Genomic DNA, 17772 nt, shown 5'->3' on the forward strand with positions numbered 1-17772 from the left:
ATAGTCCTCAAACTATAGATAATGAGTTGGTTAAGGAATCTTTATAGGTGGTCAGGTATTACTTTTTGTAACTGGTTATTGACTGCACATTGACACAATTTGGTCAGGTTAGTAGTAATTTTTATATTTTGACCCTATTTCCATCAAGAAATACAGGAAATTGTGTCCAGGACTTCCAGAGCTATAGCCACTTACTTTGCATTGCGTTCACTGAAGATGAGGGTATTAACAGGGCCTAAAAAAAGTCTTCCTCTCCTAAATTTTTATGTATTCTTTTTTCCATTCAGAACTGATGTTTATTGCTTTGTTCCATGGATGGGGTTTTTTAAAGGCCTAAATCAGAAAGAATTTGTTATCTAGACAGAAAGATTGATTGTCATTGTCTGCTTCTGTGTTGTGATGTTTGTGATTGTTCTCTTTTTGAAATTGATGCCTTTGTGGTATTACAGTCCATACGTTAAATGGCACTGCAGTTGATTCAATGAAGTTGTGAAGTTTGTATCATTCCAGCCTGAGTCAACCAGTGGTGCCTTTGAAATTGGAGTTATTAACTATCCTTATTTTTAGATCCTTTAATTAGAAATAACTTTAGTCCTCCTGATGAGGGGAATTCACTCAGGGTCACCTAAAACCAAACTTTATATTACCAAGAATTGGAATATTCTATAGCCAAGATTTTTCCATAATTCTTTTTTAATGAAAATTGTTGATGGGAATAGAATTTATTTTGTGAGCTTCAAAATGACATTTTATAACAAGATAATAAAATTGTGTCTGTTTAAAGCCAATTATGTACTTTCACAATCCAAGTAAATGTTCTCTTTCTCTTCACCACAAACTCCCAATAAATTCCATTTTGATGTCAGTGGACCAAATATTGCCAGTACCATAATCTGTGGAGTAAAAGAATTAGACATTTAAGTTAAAGGAATAGAATAATTCTGGAATTATTATAAAATTCTATGTTTAAGAATTAAACCAATATTACTGTTTTTCTTAAAATTGATCAATAAGCTAGTATTTTCTTTTATCAGGATATTGTCTCTATAAAGACCATTCTCAATGAATTATTATTTTTTAAATATCTGTTGGCTTTATTAGGTGCAGTACATAACAATGTATTTAAAATGCTCTAGCTTGTTAAAAAGAGAGCAATATAAGCAGGACATACACTTTTGGTAGACTCAGCGAATGCAACTATGATTTGTCAGCATTACTGAATGCGTCCAAACCAATTAGTAAAGCAAGATTTATTAAGCAATCAGAATATATTAGAATCTGATCAATACAAAGAACAGTCTTCTAATTTGCTCATTTTATGGACAAAGTTGATTATTGTTGTATATTGATACATATTTACAAATCCATTCAGTTGAAAGAATATCTTTCTAAAGTATCATTTAATCAGATTTGATTAGCAGAGAACATCAAGTTTCAGAGTCTCACTTGATGTCACTGCTTGGAGGATAATGAAGGACTGTGGTGTATCACTTTTATCCTTATTCATTGCATTATTTCTGCTCACATCATTAATGAGGTAGACTCAGGATTTTGCAGAGTCCAGCTTTGTTCCATGGTCTTCCATGTGCTGTGTATTTTTAAATTTCAACTATTTATATCATAATGACAACTACATATATTTCCAAGATCAACTTACTAATATTGTGTAATAAAAGAAAACACTTTCAGGATGAAATTAACTCAGGGTAATATTTCCTGAGACTCATGACTTTGAGAAGGGAAGTGAGGCAGAGAGTTTTGAAAGCTGGTTTAAGACTTCGGTAGAGCTCAGTGTACCATGGGCTGGGATGGCTTCTGTGAATGTGAGAAAGAAGACGAGCTCATTGACGGGAAGCATGAGGAACGAGAGATCATTGGCAAGCCTGTTCGCTATTGAGCTGCTTTACAATCCCTTCTATTGTAAAGGTGTCCACCTCTGTCTTGTCTTTCAGTCCTCCACAAGCAACCCAGAGAAGTGTGTCTCTGTTTGCTGGAGCTTGGCCGGATTGCAGCCAGGTAGGTCAAACTGCTGCCACTATTTCAAGACGTGGACCATCTCCGCATTGAAGCAACTGAGAAGCTTGCTGGCTTTTCATTGCTTATTTAACCTGCGCATTGAGAAGCTATTTTTTCCAAATATAATTTGTACAAACATCTCAAGAGCAATTGTTCAAACTTAAAGCATGCGACCAATATTCCTAGCCCTACAATCTTGTCAAAGCCACTATATCTAATAAGAATTTACTAGAAGCATATCCTCTCATCTAATACATTTGCCTTCCAGTCTCTTCTTAGGGGGTGGGGGAGGGTCTTGTAAATCAAGTTGTGTGCGACAATTACTCTTTCTGCTAAAGTCTATTCCTGTTATGTCTCTCTCTCCCAACTCCTCACCTCCTTTCTGTTTATTCTTTATAATTTAATTCTTAATGTAATTCCTAATACCATCTACTAATATTTGATAAGTTTATTATTAAATAAATTTCTTTTTTTCTCATTTTCCCTCATTCAGCATCCCATGTCTCAGGTCTTTTAGCTTCTACTGCTAAGTTGGGGGGGGGATAATTTTTCAGTTATTCTCCATATTTTCATTAGAGAATGGCATAGAATATTTTCCTTCATATGTGAAAATACGTTTGGAATCATTTTCTTCTAGGAAAAAAGAAAGTAATTGTAAAAGTCAAAATCATAGCTAAATAGACAGAGAAAAGGACTTTATTACCTCAGGTGACTTGCTTTGGTTTCGTGTCTTATCTTTCATTTTCTCGCAAATGACCAAAGAGAACTTCTGACAGTTCTATGAAACCCAAAGAATTAGAAATAAAGATGTAAGTGGTCAAAGAAGACTTGATTCAAAATAAAAATTCGAATTATTTAGATGCTTTTCACCAAAATCTGGGTATACTGTTAGGATAGAGATCAGATGAGCCAATAAGATAAAGTGAGAGCTAGCTCTGGGTGAAAATTCTCAAAGAAAAATTTATAAAGAAAATCGGGGTAAAGAAAATACAAGGCATACCCATCAGCAAATTACAGCAATGGGTAGAAAGCTTGCTGCCAGTGAATAGACCTGGGCTTTTTTGTTTGTTTTTATTTTTGGTTTTGATCCAGTGGGAAATTAACCTGCAATCAGAAGTAACTCCAGGTTCCATAAAACATGATCGACAACATGATCTCAACAAATTGTATATCAAGTATGAATTTTACTTTACCATAGTACGTGGGTACGAGGAAGAGTCTTTAATTTAAAAAAATCAAATTAAATATGACTGAGGCTCCACTCAAAATGAAAAAGCCAATGTGAGACATTTGGAGGTTTCCCTATTCTCTCCCATACTGTTCCCAGATACTGTGTGAAGACCATGGGAAAGGGTCCCCTGGTCCTCTGTCCTCTCAAGCCTCTACTACTGGGGCTTAGTTTGAGCTTGGAGTGTCCCACTCTTTCTTTGGACCCCACCCCCCCTACAGAACTGTCACCTTCTTGGGTTCTATGAGGGAGCAAGACAACGGCATCAGTTGCTTCTAGGACTCTGCTAAGCCACCCAGTCTTGGGGCTTCTGACCTGTAGGGCAAACAACCTTGAGTCAAAGGAATGGTATCCTTTGAACTCTACAGATATCCCCTAAAAGGGGGAAAGTGAAAAATACAAGGAGAAGAAAAACACACAAAGTAAAATTTCAATAAATGAGCGGCTGCCACTGAAATGTTAGAGTGAGAGAAACATGGATGGTTTCTACTTAAGAGATAAGGCAGAACATTCTTTGTTCAATTATTTAAATTTTAATTATACTCCTAGAATATTCTAAAGGGCCAGATTCCATTTTGTTGTTTTAATAATCTAAATACATGAATCAAGTCAGCATCGTGATTCTGAAAGCCATGATATACAGGTAGAGAGAAGGTGGTGCACCATCTGCAGAATTAGTCGCAAGATGTCATTATTCTCTTGTTAGTTTATAATATTTGCCTATTTTCTGGGTTTATTTTATTTTTTTGATTATGCTTTATATTACTGGAGCACTCAGGTAGGAATCCTGCTGGACCAGACTTTTTAACTATGACGGAGTCATCAAAGGAGAAGACATGCTACCCAATGACAAATCCCTTTAAAAATCCCCTTTCCTTCAGTTCCAAGTCTGGCATAAATTACCCCTTGCCATAGTACATAAAACAAATTAAGATCTTAATTTTAATGACAGAGAATCATAAGGGCCTGGGCAATTTCATGGTGATGGATCATGTCAAGTTTTATGTGTCCCCCTCCCCCCCCCCCCCCCCCCCCAGTTTGAAACTGATAGTCTGGGTTGTTCCATTTCTTTATCATTCTTTTTTAAGAAAACCAGTTTATTGGGTGACATACAAAAAGGTGTCCATATTTAATGTATACGAGTTGATGAGCTTGGAGATGAGTGTATATCTGTGCAACCACACTGCAGTCTATGCCATTAGCCGATCCATCACCCCCCACATTTTCATCCTGCTAGTATTAGGATTATCACCATCGTCAATGTTATTTATGATACGAATGGGTTGCTCCATTTCTGACCATACTTAACAACCATGTAAGCTGGTGAAGGCAGTAATTATTCATATTACAAAGATATTACTAATTTCAAAAAGGAATTATCTAAGGATTAAGATAACCCTTATGTTACAATGCTCTATTTATAAACCTTGCTTTTATTTTCTTCACTTACTTGAGTGACATGAAATACTGTACTTACACTGAAACCCAGAAAACATGCTGAGATCATTTAGGGTGTTACTTTTGTTGTGTGCAGCATAAGGTAAAACAGTTGAATATCAATCGGATAGACTGAACATTTAAGTATACATGTCTGCTTAAGTTTCTATCTGTACACATTTGAAGATCTTATCTTTTTTTTTTTTTTATTATCTGAATGGAAGTTCAGTTGTGCTTTACAGACAGAAACCAGTAAACCCAAATTTCACTCCCTAAGCTGTATGTTGGAGCATATTAGTTAAAGGGGGAAAAAAAAGGAAAATTCATCCACCTGACCTCATTTTATTCCTAAAATTTTCTTTGAACATATTGAAACTATGTCTGCATCTTTACCTTCTGCTTCCTCCTCTCCTAGTGCCTCCATTAGAGGATTACAGAAATTACTGAGTTAAGACATCATTAGCCAAAACTAGAAGTGATTTGGGGAAAGCTCTTATGAATCAGTACATTAATTTGTTCACACACTTGTTGAGTTTTTTACTATAATGAAGTCCCCAGTACAATCTTATGAATTGTGAACATTTTTCTAATAATTACTGACAGTTGATGTTTTTAATATTTGATTCTAAACATTAACTCCTTGAAATTACATAAATGTCATCTTAAAAGTATCCACATCACTTCAGATATGATTCTCAAGATGTTTCTGATTCTCTGCCATTTCCTGACTGGGAACGCTCAGTGACACTCCTTTGAGAGCTGTGGGCTTCTCTGAGTTCTGAGATGGGAGAATGAGACCACTTATTTTTGTTCTCATGGGTAAAACTTCCTTTTATTTTCGACTGAATAGAGCTATCATCACTGGAGAGTGAAATCCCACTGTTAATATTTCAGAAACCATGTCAGTTTCTGTGTGTAAAATATGCATGTTTTCCTTTTAAAAAGTAAAACACTCAGCAAAAGCAGGTCAATAAAACCTGAAAGATCTTTTTAATGGCAATGCTTTGATATTCATTGCTGAAAAATGTCCCTATGAAGTCGACATTTTACAGACTACAGAACTAAGATTACCTTTATGCTATAAGTTAAAAACTTTTGATATTTTGGTCTGGGGCCATAATCAATAATTAATATCTTAGTGGAGCTTTTTATATTATTATTTTTGAGTGTTTCTTTAATTTTGAATAACACTTATGACCATTTGAAAGAAATATACTTGGTGAACATTTTTGTTAGTCTCCTATTTCAATGCATGGCCTAATGAAGTGTTGCTTAAAATAAAAATATTCTTATACAAGGTTTATTAATTAACACATCCTATTTAAAACACTTGACTCTGCTAAGAATATCACATGTGCTCACGTGAGTGAAATTTCCTTCCAAATGTAAATCTATCTTTAAATTACTTCAAAACAGTATAAAAATAGGGCAAAACTATCTTGCAAGAATCTATAAACTGTCAACTATAAACTCATCTGTTTATCTATAAACTTATCTGCCTTAAAAAGGGGGAGTTTCTAAAATGTGTCCCCCTTACTCTACTGAAATAGGTCCCAGATGTCCTTTGTTTGAAAACTCTAGTCTACTAAATAGTTTATAAATTCTCTTAGTTCAGGGCTCAGTTTGAAAGCTCAATTATGTCATCTAGACCAATCTCAAAAATCATGTCATGTGCCAGAAAAATGAAAAAGCCATTCCTAGTACCTCTTCAGAAAGTTATTAACCAGAAGATCCTGTCCCTAGCAGTTTGTGTTTTTTTTTTTTTTTTTCAATGAGACAAAACCAGATTCCTTGCCCTTTAATTATTCACCCTACTCTCCTATCACTGGGGTATACAGATGTGAGGGTTTGGTTTTAGCGGATTCAACCTTCTTACTCTCTTTAGTTGGACCCTTATTCAGTGTGAAGACAATAAATTCTCTCTCCCAAAATTCAAAAAATCTCATAGCTGGAAAGGAATAGAAAACAGTATAGATTTGTGACAACCTCATAGAGTAGAAACGTGAGGTGGTATAGAATTAATCATGCAAACCAGTAAAAGCAACCTTTTGGAGAGCAGAAAAAAAGACCTATTTGGTGACCAAGTTGGCTTGCAGGTGTGAGCCCCCAGCCTCAGGGGAATGTCGTGATTTACAGCCTGTTGACATCTCCAGACAGACAGGAAGCCAATGAATCGTATTTAAGTGTGCATTTTGGGACTGGCTGGCTCTACCCTAGGCAGCTTGAAGTATTTAAAAGCCAATATAAGCAGAGATTTGGAGCTTAGTGTTGATTCTCTATGTTCAGTGGCAGAGCTAATTTTCAGCATTCCAGATAAAGAAAAATCTCCAGGGCAAGGCTTTCCATGTATGGTTTTGTTACCAACTTCATTCAAACTTAGGCTAACTTTGGATCAGACATGGTGAAGCCTATTGTTCCTCTAGTAATACATTATTATTTTACTTGTAAAAAGCAGAGAGAGAGAGAGAGAGAGAGAGAGAGAAAAGAAAAGTAAAAAAATTATTCAGCCTGTTCCTGAAAGGTGGCCTGAATCCAGCAACAATTACAAATGAAATCATATTTTCCAACTGGCTTAATTTATACGTTCAAATATGATGTTTTTACTTGTGATTGACTTTTAATTTTGGCTGTGAATTCTAGTGCATTAAATTCCTCTAGGTTCGCTGCCCAGTTTGTGTTATTCTCTTAAGAACATTAAATATAACAAAATTTTATACCTTGATGGACTAAGAATTCAAAGAAGTCTGGGGAGATGAAAAAGAGTTGCCTGCTGAAGTTCATCCAACGAGTTAGGAACAAAGCTGAATTTCTAACTCGTTTGGCTATATCCTGAACTAAGAAATTTCTGCTGCTCTATAATTCTAGGAAAACGAGTATAAAGAAAGCCTATAAGGAGTTCCTTTGTAAAGGATACAAACAGGAGTAATAATATAAACCGTAGTAATAATACTCCATTACATCTTAATTTTCAGGCCCCTACTTTATTTCATCTGGTGGTATAATACATTTTTCACTCAAAAAGCTTCGTCAAAAACTCTTTAGTGCTGTAGTTTCCTAATGGTAAAACTTTGATTCATCAATTATCAACACAATTTCAGAGGCTGTGCCATGTGTTAGACACTGTCCTGAACATATAATGAATACTCTTTTTTTTTTTTTTTTTAAGATTCTATTCATTTGAGAGAGAGAGACAACTTGCAAGCATGTGAGTGCGCACCCGCGCACAAGCAGGGGGAGAGGCAGAGGGAGAGGAAGAAGCAGACTCCCTCTGAGCAGGGAGCCCAATACGGGGTGTAGTCCCAGGACCTGGAGATCATGACCTGAGCCAAAGGCAGATGCTTAACCTTCTGAGGCACCCAGGCACCCCTGTGATGGATACTCTTTTCATTTCTCCTAACCACATTAAAACAGGAGTTAGAATTTCCATTTTGCATTGAACTTACAAGGAGCCTCAGAAAGAATGTATGTCAGGATGCCCGACCGTGCAGGGGACCCTGAAGATGTTCAATAGCAGCTGCTGTTCCAGCATCCTCCCCCCGCTCCCTCCCCACACCATGACATCAGCCCTCTGGGGCAGGCCAGTTTCATGTCTACTTTCCTGATAGAAAACAGACTTCTCGAGGTCAAGCGACTTGCTAAATTTTAAGAGTAGGTTAATGGCACAGGGAGCTCAAGTCTACCTCAGGGAAGAAGGATACACAAATCTCCATGTGAGTGTTGTTGGTACTTGTCATCAGTAATGAGATGCTGGGTTGACTTCAGTGTAACTAATGAAGTACTGGAAAGAAAAATAATGTATTTGGTTTAGTTTTGGATAGGGTTTAAAATCTGCTGGAAAATTTTTGGTAAAGCATTTGTATGCACTTAATATTGACATGTTTTATTAAAGTGATATATGCAATTGAGGCACCTCAATGGCTCAGTTAAGTTGTTGGACTCCTGGTTTTAGCTCACATCAGGATCCCAGGGTCATGAGATCAAGGCCCACCAGCTCAGCCCTCATCCGGGGAGTCTGCTTAAGATTCTCCCTCTGTCTTCCTCTCCCTCTGCCCCTCCCCCCACTCAAGCGCTCTATCAAATAAATAAATAAAACCTTCAAAAAAGATAAAATGATATGCAATTAAAGATCCAGGACAATGAAACTAAATTCATATTTGGATCTCAAAATTATTGTTGTATGATACAACGGGATTTTTTTTTTTTTCATTCATATGGCAGCCCTTAAGTACCTGCTGTGCGCCAGGACCTATGCTGGCTCTGGAGGGTGCTGTGAATTAGACACTAGTCTCCACTGATACAGATTTGCAGTCTATTGCCTGTTTCCATTATGTCCCATTAACTGGATAATATATATAAAACATTAGATATATGATGAATAGTGCCTAGGTCTTTTAGCTAATGATTTATTTAACTAAAAATTATTCAGTTCATTAGATGGTTCTCAAGAAAGCAGTTGTTCTGTGGAGCTAGACTGTTTTGTACTAAATTCCAAGTTTTCAGTTCTCAAAGAGCTTCTGACACAGCATGGATCCTTACCCTCTAAATTCTGGGAAAAAAAATATTAGAGAATGGAATAAAAGAGTTACAGATGGAACCTTAAATATCACTTTTACTACTGATAAGATCCAAGTTGATGAAGCCAGGGAGGGAGACAAACCATTAGAGACCCTTAATCTCAGGAAACAAACTGAGGGTCGCTGGGGTGGAGGAGGGTAGAGGGATGGGGTAGCTGAGCGATGGACAGTGGGGAGGTGTGTGCTCTGGTGAGTGCTGTGAATTGTGTAAGACGGATGAATCACAGACCTGTACCCCTAAAACAAATAATACATTATAGGTTAATTTTTAAAATTAAGAAATAAAAAAAAAAAGATCCAAGTTGGCAGACATGCTTAGTGTCTTTGACCTCCAGAAATAGGGCAATTAACTACCTAATTACAAACAAAGATGGAATTTTCTATGGAGGCCTTTCTGGGGACAACTACTTCCCTGTAGCTGAAAGTGTGAGCTGAGTTCAGAAAGCTTGTTCAGAAAGGTGAACTGAGTCAAGCAAGTTTAACTGATTCTTAGATTTTACAGTTTGATAAATCCCTCCGTCTTGCTGGAAAAGTGTGAGTAATGAAAGAGAGAGGCCAGGAATTAAACTAATTGAGTACCCTCGACAAGGACAAAAACATCAAGAGTGGGGAAGTTGTTTCCTCTGGAAGTGTATCCTGAACACATGTGTGATGATGTGAGTTAAAGTAACAAGCCATTAGAACAGGACAATAATCTAAGCTTTTGTATTCAATGATCTTTTTTTTTTTTTTTTGATTAGTATTATTTTATTTTTTTTTTTATTTCCAGCATAACAGTATTCATTATTTTTCCACCACACCCCGTGCTCCATGCAATCCGTGCCCTCTATAATACCCACCACCTGGTACCCCAACCTCCCACCCCCCCGTCCCTTCAAAACCCTCAGATTGTTTTTCAGAGTCCATAGTCTCTCATGGTTCACCTCCCCTTCCAATTTCCCCCAACTCCCTTCTCCACTCTAAGTCCCCATGTCCTCCATGCTATTTGTTATGCTCCACAAATAAGTGAAACCATATGATAATTGACTCTCTCTGCTTGACTTATTTCACTCAGCATAATCTCTTCCAGTCCCGTCCATGTTGCTACAAAAGTTGGGTATTCATCCTTTCTGATGGAGGCATAATACTCTATCCCCAGGGGTACAGGTCTGTGAATCACCAGGTTTACACGCAAGCTGGTGCAGCCACTCTGGAAAACAGCATGGAGGTTCCTCAAAATGTTGAAAATAGAACTGCCCTATCACCCAGCAATTGCACTATTGGGTATTTACCCTAAGGATACAAACGTAGTGATCCAAAGGGGCACATGCACCCGAATGTTTATAGCAGCAATGTCCACAATAGCCAAACTATGGAAAGAACCTAGATGTCCATCAACAGATGAATGGATCAAGAAGATGTGGTATATATACACAATGGAATACTATGCAGCCATCAAAAGAAATGAAATCTTGCCATTTGCGACAACATGGATGGAACTAGAGCGTATCATGCTTAGCGAAATAAGTCAAGCAGAGAAAGACAACTATCATATGATCTCCCTGATATGAGGAAGTGGTGATGCAACATGGGGGCTTAAGTGGGTAGGAGAAGAATAAATGAAACAAGATGGGATTGGGAGGGAGACAAACCATAAGTGACTTTTAATCTCACAAAACAAACTGAGGGTTGCCGGGGGGAGGGGGTTTGGGAGAAGGGGGTGGGATTATGGACATTGGGGAGGGTATGTGCTTTGGTGAGTGCTGTGAAATGATCTTTTGAATATATTATTAACTCTAAGGTAGTAGACATACCATCTACATATTTATTCTATGTAGATTATTTTCTTTATAGATTATCCATCACCTATTTTTTAACTTCCCAAATGACTCATTCCTCTCCTTTCTAACATGTAATCACCTGATTAAAATGTCAGAGAAAAAGAACCTAAGCCCTACACTGAAAAAAATCTGAATTTGCGTCTTTGTCTTGCTCCCAGCTGATTCTGTTTCCTTTCTGGATCTTTATTCTTTATTTTGTAAAAATGTAAAATATAACTAGATGATCCCAAAGATCCTTAACAACTCTCACATTCTGGAATTACAACAACTCTCACATTCTGGAATTACCTTTGGTCTTCTTCACCCAGGTATACTAGATAAGCATCTAAGAAACCAAACCAATTTTAAATTTAGCTAAAGAAAATTACGTTTATGGGAAATAAGAATGCCGATAACAACTGTTACATCTCTCTTTTTGAACTTCTAGGGTATTAATAATTTATAACATAATTTTTAACATTGTTATTCTAAATTATTTCTCTATTTGATTTTGTTCATTTTCTTTCACTGGACCCCATACCTACTTTCATTACATTGTTTTTAAGTGTATAATCTAGGACACAGTATAATCCCACACAACATTGTTCTGGACTCAAAGGAGGTATATACAATTAACAGTCATTTCTTCTCTGTTAAATCCTTTAAGGATGTTCATTTTGGGGATTGCTATTTTCATCTTTAACAAGCTTGTCTTCAAAATAGGAATTCATTTACAAATCTCAAATCTAATAAATCTAAAAGCTGAAGACTAAAGTTTACATGATAACTCATGTTATTGCCTCAATGTATTACATGGAGTATTTTTATTCTTAATATGCCAGTTGTCTATTCATGTGTCTATATACATATCTAAACATAAGTGTTTATGTATATATCTATATCAAAATCAGATATATGTGCTTTTTCCTGCTTTAAGAGAGGCCAATTTTAGAACTTACCATTTCAGTGCCAGAGAAAGTTAGTTTTAAAAAGTCAGCAATTTGGTCCTATGGTGGTCATGATCAAATGTAACATATGGTAAGTAAATCATTAGAAGTTATGCATGTGTACTGATCTGGTGTCTTTTAAAAGGTATGGTGTGGAGCCTCCTGGTTTGATAAAATTGGAAAAAGAGATTGAACAAGAAGAAACACTTTCTGCTCCCTCTCCTTCACCTTCTCCTTCATCAAAGTCTTCTGGAAAAAAGAGTACGGGGAACTTACTGGATGATGCCGTAAGTGAAATTGGTTGGATTTCTTACCAGCCCTTACTCTTTTGTGAACTTCAAAAGTCATTCTGTACAATCTCTTGTCAATCTAACCTTCACCTATTTCAATTTCATTCAAATTCATTTTTAAATCCTATGAAAAAGTTTGTAGTCCTACAACAGTGGAAGTAGTCATTTTGAGATTCCAAACTGAGCCAGTCGTTTAAAATAGTGACCTGATTTCTACTGAGTAGTATCTGAAATTTTAGGATAAGCTAACTTCCTAAAAATTATCTTTGCAAACAGTTCAACCTTGATGTTTTGGGTTATGGTTTTTTGTTTCACAGATAAGAAGCCTGAGGTAGGAGAAGAGAACACCAACATACCACAGGGAACAGAACTGCCCTTTGCTACCTGCCTGCTATGGGCCAGAATCTATCATTGTTTTTCAAGTGCTTTTGTTATCATGGGGCTCCTTTCTTGTTGAAGAAACTGAAGCAGAAATTAAGATGCCTGCTGAGGGGAGAGGAGCTAAGACTCCAACCCAGTTTTGCTGTCTGTGGTCCCCACCCCTCTCACTAGCAGAGTCTTTGAGTCGTGGTCTTTGGTAGAGTAGGGAATGTTTTCATAGACCCTCATAATCACAGAGAACAGATTCGGGAGGATCAGCAACCTGGATGAATCAAAATTCTTGGGCTCCTCTGTTGTCTGTTAAAAGTAGTTCTTGGTTATAAGAAGTGTGTTTGGTTGTGTGCATGCATTCACCTCCCAGCCCATAAACTTTGAGTGCAAAAAAAAACAAAAACAAAAAAGGGGGCAGTTTTTCAAAAAAATAGTTACCTCAGGGATGTTAGATTAAAGTATGTCTCATACATGGGGAAGGTACTTAGAAACCAGCACCAAACATAATGCCATTTTGTGGAACAGGCAGGACTGAAAAGCCATGCTGGCCCATAGTTGAGTTTCCTTCTCTAGGGTCTGAGCTGTGAAGAGCTGGGGTAAGGGCTGACTGACCCTGTAGGATGTGGAGGAAAGATTGCTTGCCTTTTGCTTTTCCCTGCGTAACATTACGGCCTATATTGCAGAGTCACAGAACCAGAAGTACCACAATTTGACAGACTGAGAATTTCCATTTCTAAAGGCAGCAGACTTAAAACTTAGCTTGTCAATGTATCTTAGCCAATACCAGTTTAATTTAGTTTCTTTTGCTCGAGTTGCTCAGGAATTAAAGACTAGGAAGGACATTTGTATCCAATGCTATCTAAAAAAATTTTTAAATCACAGGGCAGTTTTAAGGATTGGTCACAAGTCCTTTGGTTTTTCTTATAAATGTGTTTCTTTGGGGCGACTGCACTTGATTTTTGTTCCTTTCCTCTTAGCTGTCACCTCTGTTTATTTTCTCCATCAGAGGCAGAGTTCTGGCCAACATCACCCTAGGCCTTTCAGTGAATGGATCACCGAATCAAATGAATTTCTTTAAAAAGTTTTATCTTTATTTATTTATTTTAGATGGAGGGGACGGAGAGAGAGAGTGAGTGCTCGCAGGGGAGAGTAAGGAAGGGGATGGAGAGGGACAAACAGAGCCTGTGTTGAGCCTGGAGACCCAGACTAGGCTGGATCTCAAGACCTTGAGATCATGACCTGACCAGAGATCAAGAGTCAGGGTGCTCTACCAACTGAGCCACCGAAGCAGCCTCTCAAATGAACTTTTTTTAGTTTGCAAATTAAGAGAACACTTTCTGGTGTTTGATAACTATTTACTATTCTGTTCTTGAAATTATCTTCCTGAACATTATTGCTACAGGAATGATCAGCAAAAAATGCAACTCAGATTTGATTAATATTATATAGGGGTTCCCTGTCACATTCCAGGATAATGCCCAAACTCATTGACACACCATATAAGCGCTCCAGGATCTGGCCCATTTTGCCTTTCCTGGACTTTTTACCCTGTGGACTTATTCTTGCATTCTGATGTATCCATTGTAAACATGCCTGCTAATCCAAAATTTCCAAGGTCATTTTATATCCTGTGTTTTTCCTCACTTGCTTTCCTCTTCAGACTTCTGCTTACTCAATCTTTGAATATTCATATAAGCACTTTTTCATCTTATAAAATTCAGATGGCACCGCCTCCTATATAAAGTTTTTGTCAGCATCTCTTATCCCAGGAAAAACTGACAAGTTAGTTCTTGATGCCCCAAAGCTTTGTGTATATTTAATAAAGTATGTGCCTTATTGGACATAAATGCTCATTCTTCTCAAGGTGCGGCTCCTGGTCTCCACGACAGTATCCTATTTTATTCACATGTCTTTATCCAGTGGCATGCATGAGGGATAAATGACCAGTGTAGTTTCTAAAAGTTTAAAAAAGCTTCTGCCTTCTTCTGTTTATCAAGCAAAGCCATGTGCTCTGGAAATAGTTGTACTTACTCAACCTTGCTGTAGCTTTGCAGATGGTGGAGATGTTGCCCCTTGAAGCCATTTACATGAACCTGGGAGAAGTAGCTAGAAGGAACCCGGTTCCTTTCCTTCACCATCTTGTCCCATGTGGGGCCATCCCTTGGGTAGGGGGAGTAAAAGGACAGGAGAGAGAAGGTGGAGCAAAAAGCATGGAAGGGATTTTGGAAAAGTCTTGCCAAGACTCCCACTGAGCAGCAGAACGAGACAGGTACTCTCTTGAAAGTGGCCTATTGCTCTGGGGTGGTTCTCCCTACTCCAAGTTCTTTTCTCTCAGCTGCAGACCATGAAGGGGATTTCAGAAGAGCTTTCAACCCCCTGGACGTTTACCTGAAGTTTGGGAACATAACTGTCTGTTTAGTTAAGGGGTTTTAATTGAATGTAGGAAATGTGTCACGTGGATGTTTCTGTACTATTGTACTCTGTTCTGAAAGCCTTTAAACCAACATTTCTCAAATAATGTTTAATCAGACATACTGCCAGAGGCCCCATGGGGGAACGAATTCCATGGTTACGTTCCTTTGAGAAATACAGCTTACTATATAGTCCCTATCTAGAGTTTGGCATTGCATGCATTGACAGATCAAAAGCAGTAGTGAGTTCTCTGAGAGAGTCTTGTTTCATCTGGAGTTTTCCAGACTTACTTGGACACAGCCGTCTTTTACAGGCTTTTTCACTCTACATTGGGGAAATTGCATTGAAATATTCACATTCTGGCTAAGGGGTCGTTTTTTACTGGTGTGTTTTGTTTCAGGGACAGTGGAACAAAGAGAAAAATAATTTGGTCCTCACCCACGGTTTAAATCAGAGCTTCATATGTCAAATATAAAAAGGAAAGAGTTCCTATGGCAACTGCTCTGCTGTGTGTGAGGCCTTACCAGCCATAGGAGAGTTGAAATTCTTGAGCAGCGGTGTGTGCTACAGAATAGGGGTATTAGAGAGAGAGATAGAGATGGCTTGCAAAGTCCCTGTGTTTTGTTAATAATATTGGCTATTTTTACTCTGGCGAAGTTATTTCCTCAAAAAAAAAAAAAAAAGAAAGAAAGAAAAGAAAAGAAAGGAAGGGAAAAGAAGGAGAATAAAGAAGGGGAGCAAAAAAGAAGAAGGGGAAAAGGAAAAAGAATAAAAAAAGAAACGTTGTCCTAAGATATCATATTCCATGAACAGTTTCAAAAATAACTACCAGTTTGAAACTTCCTGTGTATCCTCAAATTTCCGTAGGGGAATTGTGGAAACCTGGAAAAAAAAAAAAAAAAGATAATCCTTTATGCGGATAATCCATGCCACCTTCTTTATCAAGATATCTTTAGAGAAACCCACTGAATGTGGAGTTCATTCAGATTAATACATTCTCCAGATGTCCTGATAGAAGGAATCAACTGTAACCAAAATAAATAAGTAAATAAAGATCGGGTTGTGTTGAGTTCTCGGTTGGCCTTTGCTCACTGTGAGCGAGTTCCCACACAATGAATTGAATTCCGTTCTAAGAAACCATTCTTACGTTCTTCCTCTTCTCCATCAACGTCCTCAGTCTGGGGATGGGAGATAGTATAATTCTGAGTAATCAGGCTCCTCTTGAAATCCTGTTTTAGCAGAAAATTGGCTGAGTTCCTGGCCAAAAACAGAACACCTGCCAGACTGACTTGTCCCAAGGTAATGTAAGAAGCACAGATGTCATCAGTCACTGTTGACTTCACGATGTATTTCCACTACCCACAGTCTGGCCTTGTCTCTTCCATTTCTGCCTCCACCTCTCACACAACTACAAAAAAGCCCTTGATTTTAAAAAGCCGGTCCATTTTCAAAGCTAGGAAGGCAATGGAGAAGGGCAGGTCACTTGAGAATATGTTTCTTGTCCTTTCTTTCTTTTGAAACCAATAGTTTCTGTGTTTCATCTAGGAACACTTCAAGATGGAAACACTTTCCATGCATAATCGTGATTGTCTTGTCTTAGAGGAACCACTTGAACACCAATTTATTGCTTTGCCCAGTTCCTATGCAGCATTGAAGCTGTGCCAAGCATGGCTCTTTTAAAGTTCGGACCGTGTGTCTTTATGTTGCTGACTGTCTGATTTTCTGCTAGATGGCCAGTCCTTTCTCTGTCTCTACCTTCCTTTCCTCTCTCCCTTCCTTCCAGCCTTCCTTTTTCATGGAAGCCCTTATTGTGGTGAAAAGATATGTATAAATTAGCAATGGTATAAATGGAACATAATTGATATATAAATTTATATATTTATAATATATATAAATATATTATAAAATAGAAATATATATTTATATTACATATAAATATATTATATATATTATATATTTACATTATTTATATATATACTTTTACTTTAAAAACATGTGTGTATATGTATATGCACTTTTACTTCAAAAACACTTTTACAAATACACTTAGAAAGAAATACATATAGAGGAACTCTGAGAACATATTCATTGACCCCACCCTACCCCAGAATGTGGTTCATATCACTTAGATTATGTATTTTTTTTTTAAAGTAGGGAGATCGTTAAAATAGAGATAAAATCTGATATTCAGACAGGGATTCTATATGACATGTAAATTGTGAGACACTGCCACAAAAATAGTTTTGGTAGGTGAGAATTACTGACCTGGAGTGAATTGCTGGTTGACTCTGGGTGAAGTAGAGATGATTTCCTAAAGGAAATCTTAGAATTCAAAATAATATGGAAACAGTAGGCTCGTTAAAAAAAAAATTTAATTCTCATTTATTTTGAAAATGGTAAAATTAATATCATTAAAATCATAATGAGGAAATTTTACCCTGTTAACACACATTCTATTCTAGCTTTCAATGTATTTATCTTGGCAACCCAACGTACACGATCTCGTCCGTACTCCCCCAGTGAGAACCTAGCTCGTTATTTCTACACTGCCAATTGATTTGCTCATCATTATCCTCCGGCATCATCTTTATTGTCATCATCCAGCTTATTCCTTTGTGTGGTTACTGGCCTTTGGAAAATGCCTTCAGGGCCTGACTTTTATATAGTTAGGATTTAATGTGATATTCCTGTGCTCAT

The 17772-nt window shown here is 37.3% G+C and overlaps 1 protein-coding gene across 2 annotated transcripts in view; it reads left to right on the forward strand.

Annotated features, from left to right (window-relative positions):
* The window catches only part of GAS2 (growth arrest specific 2), a 126237-nt gene that overhangs the window by 54165 nt on the left and 54300 nt on the right, over positions 1–17772 (forward strand). For both annotated transcript variants that reach the window (XM_032358565.1, XM_032358566.1), the window contains exons 5-6: positions 1953–2016; positions 12147–12288. In XM_032358565.1, coding sequence (XP_032214456.1) covers positions 1953–2016; positions 12147–12288 — 206 coding nt within the window. The remainder of the gene's footprint in view (positions 1–1952; positions 2017–12146; positions 12289–17772) is intronic.

This window comes from Mustela erminea, chromosome 9 (assembly GCF_009829155.1).
Source record: "Mustela erminea isolate mMusErm1 chromosome 9, mMusErm1.Pri, whole genome shotgun sequence".
Taxonomy (NCBI): domain Eukaryota; kingdom Metazoa; phylum Chordata; class Mammalia; order Carnivora; family Mustelidae; genus Mustela; species Mustela erminea.